At 61.8% G+C, this 12654-nt stretch overlaps 1 protein-coding gene across 4 annotated transcripts in view; it reads right to left on the reverse strand.

Annotated features, from left to right (window-relative positions):
* The window catches only part of EVC2 (EvC ciliary complex subunit 2), a 54652-nt gene that overhangs the window by 5119 nt on the left and 36879 nt on the right, over nt 1-12654 (reverse strand). For 3 of the 4 annotated variants that reach the window (XM_079766439.1, XM_079766441.1, XM_079766442.1), the window contains 5 exons: nt 12096-12255; nt 9938-10392; nt 8749-8953; nt 6056-6178; nt 363-590 (listed from right to left, as the gene is read on the reverse strand). In XM_079766439.1, coding sequence (XP_079622565.1) covers nt 363-590; nt 6056-6178; nt 8749-8953; nt 9938-10392; nt 12096-12255 — 1171 coding nt within the window. The remainder of the gene's footprint in view (nt 1-362; nt 591-6055; nt 6179-8748; nt 8954-9937; nt 10393-12095; nt 12256-12654) is intronic. The other variant, XM_079766440.1, reaches the window with a different exon arrangement.

A 12654-nucleotide genomic window follows, 5' to 3' on the forward strand; every position in this document is an offset into this window, starting at 1 on the left:
ATGGGCTTCCAGAGGGGACGTGGCCTCGGCCCTCGGCCCTCCCACGTGTACAGGATGTTCCGCCTCTGCAGAGGGGCCACTGCGCCCAATTCTCAGTGTCTCAAAGCCCCGACAGAACCGGGACGGCCAGAGGTCAACGGAGGTCACAGTGTGGCCCGTGCTTGGGTTCCGCCCTCAGGACCACGGGAGCCTTCGAACATTTCTGAGCGGGGTTTCGGGCACGTGGAGATGTCTCCCCCGTCACTGACCCCTCCCCAGGGCCCAGGCCCTGCGGGTAGACAGGGCAGCCCGACCACTGGGGGTGCAGAACCGGGGTGAGCCGAGGGGTGGCGCGCAGCCCCGTCCCGCCCGGCCGCACTCACGGGGCTGTGGGAGTCCAGGATCTGGGCGCAGGCCGCCTTGGTCAGCGTCTCCGACTCGCTCAGCTCCTCCAGGAGCAGGTCCTGGACGCTCAGGAGGGCGGTGTAGGCCCGCAGCGTCCGGGCCGCCCGGGCCGCCTTCTGGAACTGCAGGGCGACCAGGGACTCGGCGAAGCGGGCCTCCTGCGCCTCCAGCTGCTGCACCCGCTCCCGCCGCAGCTCTGCGCGGACCTGGGGGGCACAGCCAGAGCCAGCGGGGTCAGCGGAGGTCAGAACAGCCGCCGTTAGCTTCCCAGCTTTAACTCAGGACTCTACGCAAGGTCTCCAATAGTTACACGGGCGCGGTTTCAGACCCAGGGGCCTCTCTGATGACAGACACCCCACGGGGCTTTGGGGTCTGGCTGGTCCTTCCGCGTTGACCACGTGAAGGTAAATCAAACCTCGTTGCCATGGGGTGCGAAACCCTTCAAGGCTCCCCCGGGTAGAGGATGCGGTTCAGGCTCCCCGACCCCAGGCAAGGTCACCGGAGTGGGTGGGGTCTGTTCCGCCACCTACACCCACACCCGCGATGGCCACCCTCGCCGACCGCTCACGGCCCCACGCTTCACACGCTGGCTTCTGTGCAAGCCCTCACGATGGCTGAACCGTCCCCCACCCTCAGCCCATGAGGCGTGCTCACTGCATGTGTTTGTCCCTCTTCTCTGTGACCCCACGTTCCATACTCTCCGCCTGGGGGCCCTCACCACACCGTTCACCCCACCAGGACACGAGCCCCCCTGGAGGACCGGCAGCCAAGGGGCTCAGTAAATTCCAGACGAGTGAACCCATTCCCTCCACCCACCCCCTCAGCTAAGTAGCTCATCGCCCCCCCCCTTCCCCCCCCCCCCCCCGCCCCGCCGGGGGCATGGCAGCCACGGCTCCTGTAAGGCCCGCCCCCGTGGAGATGCAGGGCAGCTGGAGTGACTCTCGGGCTACCTCCCGAGTTTATTTATGCAAATTCACACCTAAAATGGGGGGTGAGGAGGACTAAAGCCTTCTGTACATGCTTAGAACACGTGGACCGTGAGATTGAGGAGAGAAAGATTCTGAAAGCCCTTCCTCCTTCTTCTCCCGTGGAAGCTTCATTAGTTCATCCCAGGCCGGAGAAGGCGCCTCTGGAGGCTCATCCGGGTCTGAAAGGGCTCCGGGGAGGGGCGGACTGCATTCCTACGCGGCACTCGACGGGCTCTCTGCAACACCCCAGCTGCCCCAGCAATCAAACTGCACTTCCAACCCGCACTGCCGACAACCCGATCCGCACCGGGACGGCCCAACGGCTTCGCACCAGCTTCCCTGGGACGTTCCTCAGAAAGCAAAGCAGAAGAACACAGGGCAGGAGCACAGTGAAAAAAGAAAAACATTATTTAAGAAAAATTCCCAGCATCCCAAGATCGGCCATCCTATCTGCCCTGAAAGGGAGGAGCAGGTTAAAGCATTTCAGCCTTCAAACTGCAAACCTTCCCTAGGAGGCTCCCCGAGGGCGTGCGTCACTCAGGTAAGAGACACCGGGAAGGAGGGGGAGGGAGTCCCAGCGTGACGCCGGGGAGCTGTGCTCAGGCTCCCGTGGGCGCCGAGCAGGTGGGGGCGCAGCAGGCACAGGCCACGTCCTCCGGACCACGTGCCCCAGCGGGCACGACCTGTGTGCCGGCCCAGGCAGGGTATCCGGTCAACCGCCAAGAAGTGGATGAACGAGTGCTAACGGTACAGAAAAGCCACCAGGAAGAAACCAAAGGGCAGTAATAACTCCAGGAAAAACAAGGAGCGGCACAGGGAAACAATGAATCGTGGTCCCTACACGGCTCAGACGTGAATACCATTTCAATAACCATCACGACAGAAATCTTAACTACGATCTAATTGTATTGGGAGTTGGGGGTCAGGAAGGGCTCTAGTGTTTGCAGGTTGAAAGAAGAGAGTGAAACCTTATCTATGATAATAAAAGCGTAATAAGCAAATCGACTGAACGACCAAACAGCAGAACGACCGTCCGGATGACCTTCTGAATGACCTTCAGACGACCACACTATGACAAGCACTGGCGCCAGGCCAGCCAAGGCGGGTGCGATGCAATTGGTCAGGGGGCCCCGCCATCGCCCCACGATCGCCCCAAAGGGGGAGGCCCAGGCCACCCAGCTGGCGGCACTGCAGCGGGTGGGCGAGGCCTCCCTCTGCCTGGTGATTGATCTGGCATCCCCACGATCAACTGCCCCACAGAGGGAGGCCCAGGCCACCAGCCAGCATGCTGTGGTGGGTGTGCAGGGCTGGCCAGCGATCGCCCCTCAGAGGGAGGCCCAGGCCAGCCAAGCAATCACACCCCACACCTGCCGCCTGCTGAGGGAGGCGACCAGTGGCGGGGGAGGGGGAGGCAGTGCCACACAGATGGCAAGCAGAGGCAGCAGCAGGGACGGGGCCAGCTGCCGGGGGGTGGGGTTGGGGGGGAAGGAAAGCCCCGATAGGCCCTGATCGCCATCCATGCCTAAGGACTCTACCCGAGGGGTCCCGGATTGTGAGAGGGCGCAGGCCAGGCTGAGGGACACCCCCACCCCGTGCAAGAATTTCGTGCACCGGGCCTCCAGTCTCCATAAAGAAAGCAAACAGATTATGCCAAAGTCAAGAAATGGAGAAACAGCAAGACGAGTGTATTACTTAGAGATATGGAGGTCAACGTGAAAAGGCCAAGCTAAAAACTGAAGGGTCGTGACCTCTGGGGATTTAAGAACGGGTGTGTCTGTGGCTGCAGGAGCCTCTGCTTTGAAAGCACAAACCCTGCAGAACTACTTGGCTCCTGGAAAGCATGTATGCACAAGCACAGGAAGAGGGAAGAGTAAAATCATCAAGCGGACAATGGGAGAAAGAGTTACTGCCGCGAAAGCAGGCAGACAGCCGGGGTGACGTTCAGAGCCTGGAAGGTGGGCGTGAACGCGGGGTTAGAAAGGGAAGCTGAGACGGATGGCGAGGCCGTGAACGCCACGCCCAGGAGTCTGGATTTTGTTTTCGGCAGAGGGAAGCCAGGAGATCTCCCTCCAACAATGCTGCGTCCATCAGAGACCACCTCCACAGAGGCTACCTCGGGATAAAGCGGGAAAGGAGGCGGGGAGAGACCCGTGGGATGGATGGATGGCGTCCCCCTCTTCCTAGAGCACCTTCCTCCCCCACGCCTGCTAATCCACGCTTTTCCCTCCTGTGAGGTCGTCCGAAAATGAGCACATTATCCTCACGCTTAAAGTCTAGTCACTCCTGAAATGACGGCGTGGACGCGCTGTTCCTGACGCGGGGCAGCAGCCACCTCCACGTGATCGCGGGCAGCGGAGGCATCACGGCAGGACGGCGGTGCTGGCAGCGCCGTGGCGCTGAATGGAGGACCGTTAATGAGCCGCACAGGCCTGGCTCATGGTGGGACCGGCAGGCGGGGACTGAATAATGAACGAGAGCTCGGATGCGTGGCAGACATGCCACCTAGGCGCAGGGCAACGCCATGAAAATCACCTGGGAAGAGCAGGTGAGTGGGGATGCGGGCGTTCATTTATATTTAAACTAGAAGCCCGGTGCACGAATCCGTGCGTCAGTACCTCTCTGCCGCCCTCCCCTGTAGCTCTCCTCTGCTGCCCCGCCCTCCTGTAGCTCCCCCCCGTCCCTCTCCCTCTCCCTCCCATAGCTTGCTGCCCTGCCCCCTCCTGTAGCTTTTCGCTGCCCACTTGTAGTTCACTGCCTCACCCTCCTGCAGATCCGTGATCCAGTCATTATGCGGTTGGTCGTTACGCCTCAAGGCCTAACAGATAATTAGCACATTCCTCTCTTATTATATAGGATGCAGTTAGGGAACACTTACGAGAAATGTGTATATTGTGCCTTGTGCACCAACAGCAGGAGACTACAGCGCAGACACACTGAGATAGCCCCTTCGTTTCTGAGCCCATCAAGCAGAGCCGCTCACTGAACACAGGACCTGCCTGCAGGCCGCTCCGCCCGCACCCCCCACTGCGTGAGCGTGGCCGGGCCTCTCCGGGCCCGTGTTCTCAGCTGTGGAGGGGACGCAGCAATAGCTGCTCTGCGCGCCGCTGCAGGAGGCTGTGGGACGTGCAGGCTTCCCCAGGTCGCTGCCAATACGAAGGCACCGGGAAGAGCCTCGGGGCTCCCTGAGGAGGGCTGGCCGAACCCTGTGAGGACCACTGGGCTGCGCAATGCGACGCTGAGCAAGACGCGAGGAGGAAACCCCGCCCCGCGTGAGAAACCCTCACGTGTCAGGCCAACGTAAAAAGCAGGGGGGCGGGCGGGTGGGCATGCAGACAGACCAGCAGGTGGACAGACGCGTTTCTAGTGGCTGAAGAGCTAACATGAGCCACATAATCCGCTTGGTGTCTGGGCTGCCGGCGACCAAAGCTGATACCTCTCCATCCACTCCGAAAAGTGGGCAGGCAGGAAGCGCGCACCCTGGTCTATCCGCCCGTCTGTCTGTCTTTCCGCCCCAAATCAATCACACAACCATTCGTTCGGGGAGGGGCTCAGATCGGACAGGCGGATGGGACCTCTGACGGCAGGATGTGAACTCCACGATGCCGAGCGCACAGCAGCCGCCCTCTGACACCGTGAACACGCCAAGTGCCTGGATCTAGAACAGCAACAGCGCGTAGGTCCACGGTGGCCCAGAGAGCACACCCCAAAACGCCCCCTGCAGGAGGTCGTGGAAGGGGAGTGCGCCCCCAAACGCCCCCGTCCGTGACGGCGCTGATCGCGTGGCCTTCTTGCCCGCCTCCCCAACTAGAACGTGTGCCCAGTGAGAGCAAGGGCTGAGCTCATCCGCACAGAGCCCGGGCACGGCTGCCTCCTCGGACACGCGTGGAATGAGTGAAATGCACCATGTGTGTTACCACAGACAAGAGAGGGAGCCGAGGGCGGGGAACACGTGGGAAGAACCGGGTGTTCCGATAAGAGGGGCCCCCTGAGGACAGGGGCCACCCCCGAGGCCAGCGGAGGACTGAGTCCTCTGTCCAGGTAAAGGAAGGCGGGACGGAGCCCAGGGAGAGGCAGGAATGCGGACAGTAAGCACCATGCTGTCCTGCGAGCCTTCTGCCGGGACGGGAGGCCTGGCCAGGGAGGATGGGAAACGCCTGGAGGCGGAGGCCAGGCTGCTGCGGGCACGCCGAGGAGGGTGTGCTGAGGAGGGTGTGCTGAGGAGGGTGTGCCGTGCGGAGGAGGGTGTGCCGAGGAGGGTGTGCCGAGGAGGGTGTGCCGAGGAGGGTGTGCGGAGGAGGGTGTGCCGAGGAGGGTGTGCCGAGGAGGGTGTGCTGAGGAGGGTGTGCTGAGGAGGGTGTGCTGAGGAGGGAGTGCTGAGGAGGCCGCGCGGGATAAAGAGCAGAGGGAAGTGGAGCGCCCCGAGCAGACACCTCGCCGGGCTCAGGGCCCAGCACCCAGGTGGTGGCAGCCTCGGGCAGCGGGGCCCACAGCTGGGGAGACTGAGAGTGACCAGAGACCTCCGGGCGCACAAACAGAGGAAGAAGGTTCCAGAGAGAAGGAGCAGGCGCAAAGGCGTGAGGGGAAGGGCGGGTCCACCGGCGACAGGTTAGAATCTCGGTGTTTGGTGGCGACGGACAGGCGCAGCCGAGGGCTAGTGCGCCCTGCAGACAGCCGCCGGCCGTGCAGGGGAAGGACGCGCCGACCTTGTCCAGCAGGTCCTCGGGGGCCGGGCCGTCGAAGAGCTGGATTTTGTCCTCAATGCACTTCCGCAGGAGGTCGGTCTTGCTTTTACTCCTGGCGCGCGGCTTCCTCGCCTTGGACTGCGGCTGGAGAGGGGAGAGAAAGCGCGTGGCACATTCATGCACCCGGCTCCCAGAGCCAGGCCCTGAGGGCGGGACAGGCTCGGGGCTGGCGGGGACCAAGATGAGGTCCTGGTGCTCAGCGAATTGGGATCCAGTTCATGAACGAGGGTAGCAGATGCGACCCTCTCCGAGCCTCACTTTGCACACCTGTGAAATGGGTATCTGCCTCATTAGATCCCTGCAAGAACCTAACGCTATGTAACAACACAAAAACGGGAAGTAACACAAGAGCGTGCCATAAGGCACCGCAGCATAACGTAACAGCACGATATGACACAACGCCATGTAACACAGCATAACGCAAGGACTGGACATGAGAACGTAGCACAGCCCAGCCCAGCCCAGCACAGCACACCGTGAGGCTCAGTACAGTCCTCCCCAGTGACGGCTGGTCTCCTTCCCCTCCCCGCTCGCCCCCGCCCTTTCTCCCCCCTGCCACCTCCCAGGATCTCCTCCTTAGGACATGGACCCAGGCCGGCCCACCAGACTCGGCCCTGGGCTCCCGAACCATCTCCTAGGCTGGCAACGGGATGGTGGCCGTCCCCATCCACGCAGAGGAAGACAGCATAGACCCAGAAAGTCACTGAGTCCCACACACCCCCATCTGACAGAGGAGGAGATCGCGGCCAGGAGAGCAGACTCAGGATGTGGCTTTAGGCCCCCGAGTCTGCTCTCCTGGCCTCGATCTCCTCCTCTGTCAAATGGGGGTGTTTGGGACTCAGTGACATCCTGGGAGCCCTGAGAACTAGGTCAACCCTTTAAATGCTCAGACTGGGCTCAGCTGATGCCGTGAGGTAACCATAGTTTCCGTTTCCTGATCTAACGGGGATAATACAAAAAAATAAATAAATAAATAACTGTGGGTCAAGGCCTCTTAGGAACAGAGCCAGGCTGATAAGGCAAGACCCTGAAGCTCAGAGCATGGATTGGGGCTGGGAGAGGAGAAGGCTAGGAGGGACAGGGGAAGGGCGTGGGGGTGGAGGAGCGAGGGGAGCGGTGATCTGTACACCTCCTCAGCCCCATGCACAGTGATGTCCAGCCGGCAGATTGAAACTGGCCTGAGAAGTATTTACACCAGGGAAATGGGCAAATGCCACAAAGCAGGACTGCCCTCCCCGGCATGCCCCTGAACCTCCGCTGAGAGTCGGTTTACCAGCACGTGTCTGAGATCATGGCAGAGCTTACATCCTAGCAGAGAGCCACGGGAAGGCTTGAAGAAATGGGGGAAGTCTGACTTAAAGACGGCGAGGTCCTTAGGAACTCATCTATACTAATAAAAGGGTGATATGCTAATTAGACCGGGAGACCTTCCAGATATCCGTCCGGACAAAGCCATGGTGGCGGGGCCAAGGAAGAGACGATTAGGGGCGATCAGGTCAGGAGGGGAGGGCAGTTGGGGGCGAGCAGACCGGCAGGGGGGGCAATTGGGGGTGATCAGGCCAGCAGGGGGGGCAAGCAGGCTGGCAGGGGGGGCAGTTGGGGGCAAGCAGGCCAGCAGGGAGGGCAGTGGGGGCGAGCAGGCCGGCGGGGGACTGTTGGGAGCGATCAGGCCAGCAGAGGAGGGCAGTTAGGGGCGAGCAGGCTGGCGGGGGGACAGTTGGGAGCCATCAGGCCAGCTGGGGGGGGCAGTTAGGGGCGAGCAGGCTGGTGGCGGGGGTGGGGGGGACAGTTGGGGAAGATCAAGCCAGCAAGGGGGGGGGCTGTTGGGGGCAAGAAGGCCGGCGGGGTGGGCCATTGGGGGTGAGCAGGCTGGCAGGCAGAGTGGTTAGGGGTGATCAGGCAGGCAAGCAGGTGAGCGGTTAGGAGTCAGCAGTCCCGGATTGCGAGAGGGATGTCCGACTGCCAATTTAGGCCCTATCCCTGTGGTTGGGCCTAAATTGCTAAACTGGCAGTCGGACATCCCCTGAGGGGTCCCAGATTGGAGAGGGTACAGGCCGGGCTGAGGGACACACCCCCTCCACAAATTTCGTGCCCCGGGCCACTAGTTTATAAATAAACAAAATACAAAATTTACTGCACACCTGCCATGCGACAGGCACTTTCTAGGTTCCGGGGTCATGGCCACTGGCGGACGGTGCAAGGAGCCGGGCAGGGGGATCTGGGCTGGGCACCGGTGTGTCCACTACAGACCTTAAGGGCAGGACAAGCTTGGCGGTTCTAGGAATAGCCGATGCCAACACGCTGGAGAGGAGGATGGGGGCCGGTTAGGTGAGGTGAGGCCAGGGTGGGCGTGGGGGCCGGACCCGCGGCCTCAGCCGGAGATGCCCCACCTCTGCCGTCAAGAGGCCACCGGCCAGCTGGCTCAGCTGGTTGGCACATCATCTCGTGCACCAAAGAGGTAGGTTCGATTCCTGGTCAGTGCACATGCCTAGGTTACAGGTTTGATCCCCGGCCGGGGAGCGTACAGGAGACAACCAATCGATGCTTCTCTCCCCCTCTCCCTCTTTTCCCCTTTCACAAAAAAAATCAATAAACATTTCCTCCAGGGAGGATTAAAAAAAAAAAAAAGCAGTCCACCGAGATGTCCATCCTACCTGCGGCTCGGGGGCGGCCAGGGCCTGGTCCAGCTTCAGGAACTCGGCCTCCCGCCAGGCCGTGTGCAGCCGCTGCAGCAGGACGTGGGCCCGGATCCGGGGCAGGGCCAGGCTCCTGTCCATCTGAGCGAAGCAGCTGTGCACGTCCTGCCGCATCCTGAGCAGCTCCTCCTCGGACAGCGAGAAGGGGGAGCCGCAGAGCCTCCTGGGGGGGCAGGGACAGGGTGTGGCTGGTGATACCCCCCTCACACAAGGACCGCATCGTTACCCACTCGTCCATCGCTGGACCCCGGGTGCTTCCCACCCTGGCCTTGTCAGTAACGGCGCAGTGAACTCCTGCCACGTGCGACAGCATGGATGGACCCGGGGGCTGTGCTGCTCAGTGAAATACGTCGGACAGAGCAAAACAAACACTATAGGATTCCACTTACAGGTGGAATCGAATAAAACAAACAAATAAAACAGAAACAAACTCACAGACACAGAGAACTGATGGTCGCCAGATTGGGTGGGGTGGGGGATGGGTGAAAAGAGGTACGGGGAATTAAGAAGTACAAATGAGTGGTTATAAAAATAGTCACAGGGATGCAAAGTACAACTCGGGGAACACAGCCAATAATCCTATATAATAAAAGGCCAATATGCAAATTGACGAACCAAGAAAAGAGCAGGGAAAGGGTCCCAGCTTTGTTTCTTTGCTAAATGGGGTTTTCTCGGTTGGTGGTTGGTTGGTTTGTTGAAAGGAAAAGCAGCTTGAAGGCATACTGATGGGTAGGACCCCGGGTCCCAGGACAAAGGGGCTCCTCTCCCCCGTCAGACATCAGTTCTCACCCAGGGAGCAGGCGAGGTCCCTGCGTAGCCATCCGTCCTGGGTTCAGTTCCCAGCTGCCCACAAACTTGTTCAAACTCAGCAATCACACCTCCCCTGGGATCGGGGCACCTCGCCCTCTCGTTACCACCAGCCTGCCTCCCGCAGCCCCGCCTGCTCAGTGCAACCCCTGAGCGAGCGAGTGGCCCTGGGCGTCACACAGCGTCCTCCTCCCTGGGCCGTGAGTAATGTGTCTTAGAAACGGCTGTCAATCTGGTCTGTCCACGGCCAGAGGCCGTGTGCCCAGCACCCCATCACCCCAGGGTGAGCCCCTCCCTCGCCTGTGCAGGACGGGGCCGCGGGGGCGGCCGGGTCACTCACATGAAGACCCAGCGTCCCCAGTGCCGCAGCTCCGCCTGCTCCTCCGCCGAGGCCTCCAGCGCGTCGTCCTTGAGCCTCTGCCGCACGCTGCGGACGCCCTCCTGGTCCCGGGCCCTCTCCTCGGCCTCCAGCTGCTCGGCGCGGGCGGCCAGCTCCCTGGCGTGCTCCTCCAGGATCTGCTGCAGGAAGAGCCAGGGCACGCCGCGCTTGAGCAGCTCCTGCGTCAGCGCCGAGCTCTGCAGGCGCCGCAGCTCCTCCGTGGCCTTCTCGAACAGCGACAGGGTCAGCGCCCGGAGCTCGTCCAGCGCCGCCTGGTCCAGGCGCTCCTGCAGCTCCTCCAGGGCGGCGCCCTGGGCCGCCACCAGGCTCCGCCACTGGCCCAGGTACTGGCCCACGTCCTCGGCCGCTCGGAAGGCTTCCCCGACGGACTGCTGCTCCCTCCGCTGCTCCTTGTGCTGGGGGAGTTCCGGGGGAGGACAGGGGACGCGCTCAGCCCACAGAGCCCTTTGGGAAAGCGCGGTGGGGATTTGCCGAGGGAGCGGAGCGCGGTGAAGCCTCTGTCTCGACAGGCTCGCGTGCAGAAAGCCATCCGTAAGGGAACACCCCAACACAGTGGGAACTTCGTCCGTCCCACGTGCATCCACCCTCATCTGGGGACCTGGGGACGCCCAGGAGGCAGACAGGGTTCCCATCTGCTTCTCCACTGACAGGCGGGGTGGCGGGAGCAGCGTCGCATCCTCGCCGGGACCCATTTCCTCGCCTGTAAAGCGGGGATTAGAGCGTCCCCCTCGCCGAGGGGTGGTGAGGATTCAATGAGTTGCTTAACACCCACGAACTAAGTCTGGGGGACAGGCATTTGCTGCACCCAAGGCTGGGAGGGATGGGCAGGCAGGGGGGCGGTGCCCAAGGCCAGGAGGGATGGGCAGGCAGGGGGGCGGTGCCCAAGGCTGGGAGGGATGGGCAGGCAGGGGGGCGGTGCCCAAGGCCGGGAGGGATGGGCAGGCAGGGGGGCGGTGCCCAAGGCCGGGAGGGATGGGCAGGCAGGGGGGAGGTGCCCAAGGCTGGGAGGGATGGGCAGGCAGGGGGGCGGTGCCCAAGGCTGGGAGGGATGGGCAGGCAGGGGGGCGGTGCCCAAGGCTGGGAGGGATGTGGCAGGCAGGGGGGAGGTGCCCAAGGCTGGGAGGGATGGGCAGGCAGGGGGGCGGTGCCCAAGGCTGGGAGGGATGGGCAGGCAGGGGGGCGGTGCCCAAGGCTGGGAGGGATGGGCAGGCAGGGGGGCGGTGCCCAAGGCTGGGAGGGATGTGGCAGGCAGGGGGGAAGTATCTTGTTTGAGGTGAAGCACTCAGACGGCAGGGACCCGAGAACGTGTGAGCTGGGGTGTGTGGAGGGATGAGGGCAGGGCAGAGGGGTGTGCCCAGGACTGAGGGCGCAGTGTGCCAGCGGTTACCTTCATCCGAGGACAGTGGGGACCGGTGAAGGGTTTTATGAGCTCACTAGAGGCCCGGTGCACGAATTTGTGCACCGGGGGAGGTCCCTTGCCCTGGCCCGTGGGATCGGGCCAAAACTGGCTCTCCGACATCCCCCGAGTAGTCCTGATTACGAGAGGGCATAGGCCAGGCAGAGGGACCCCACTGGTGCACAATCAGGGCCGGGGAGGGTCACGGGAGGTTGGCCAGCTGGGGAGGGACCGTGGGAGGGCTTCAGGGCATGTCTGGCCTGTCTCAGTCTGAATCAGCCAGACCCCAGCAGCAAGCTAACCTACCAGTTGGAATGTCTGCCCCCTGGTGGTCAATACACGTCATAGCAACTGGTCGACTGCCCCTTGGTGGTCAGGGCATGTCATAGGGACTGGTCAATTGTCTGCCCCGGGTGATCAGTGCACGTCATAGCCAGCGGGTGAGCGGCCTTAGCATGTCATTATCATATTACGCTTTGATTGGTTGAAAGACCAACCATACAACCGCACACATAGTGTATCGGCTTTTATTATATAGGATGCTCGGTAACGCCTTCCCCTGCAGGAATGGTGACTCCTGCCCGTGTTACTGGAGCGTGCTGTGCATGGCGTGCAGGGGGCCCATCGTGGTGCAATTCCGTGTTTTTCGGCGGGTGTTCAGAATGGTTACACGGAGAGTAAGCGGCAGAATTCCTAACGTACCTTTTGCAGCATCTCTCGTCTTCTCTTCACCATTAATTTTTGGTGGAGCTTTTTCTTTTCCTGCTTTAGGTCGTTGTCCAACTTCTGTTTAATGGAGAAGACTTCCGTCTGAGCCCGCTCCATCAGCTCCTCCGTCTGCTCTTCATCCAGGTACCCTGCTCTAGACGAAGGAGACGCGGGGTTAGCGCTGCCTCCACAGTCTTACTTTGGTTTGAATAAGGGTCTTTACCCCGAGGGAGCAGGACGTGGGCAGGGAGACAGTCCTGAGATACAGGAAGGGCAAGGTTGGCGACCACAGTGGAACTCAACCCCGGGAGAGAGCACCCAGGAGGCGGAAACTGGGCAAGACCCCCGGGAGGAAGTCAGTCAGCCTGCCTGTGTGAGGCAGGATCTCCCAAGGAGATGCTGGGCCGGGAAGTCCCGGGACCAGCAGGGCACCAGCGAAGCCTAAGAGGTAAGCGTAGGGAGTCCTCGGTGAGGGTGATTCTGTGAGTCACCTTGACGGGCCACAGTGCTGGTTATACTAGCACCTGGTTCCGAGGGTGTCCGTGAGGCTGTT

The sequence above is a fragment of the Cnephaeus nilssonii genome (genome assembly GCF_951640355.1).
Source record: "Cnephaeus nilssonii genome assembly, chromosome: 1".
Lineage (NCBI taxonomy): Eukaryota > Metazoa > Chordata > Mammalia > Chiroptera > Vespertilionidae > Cnephaeus > Cnephaeus nilssonii.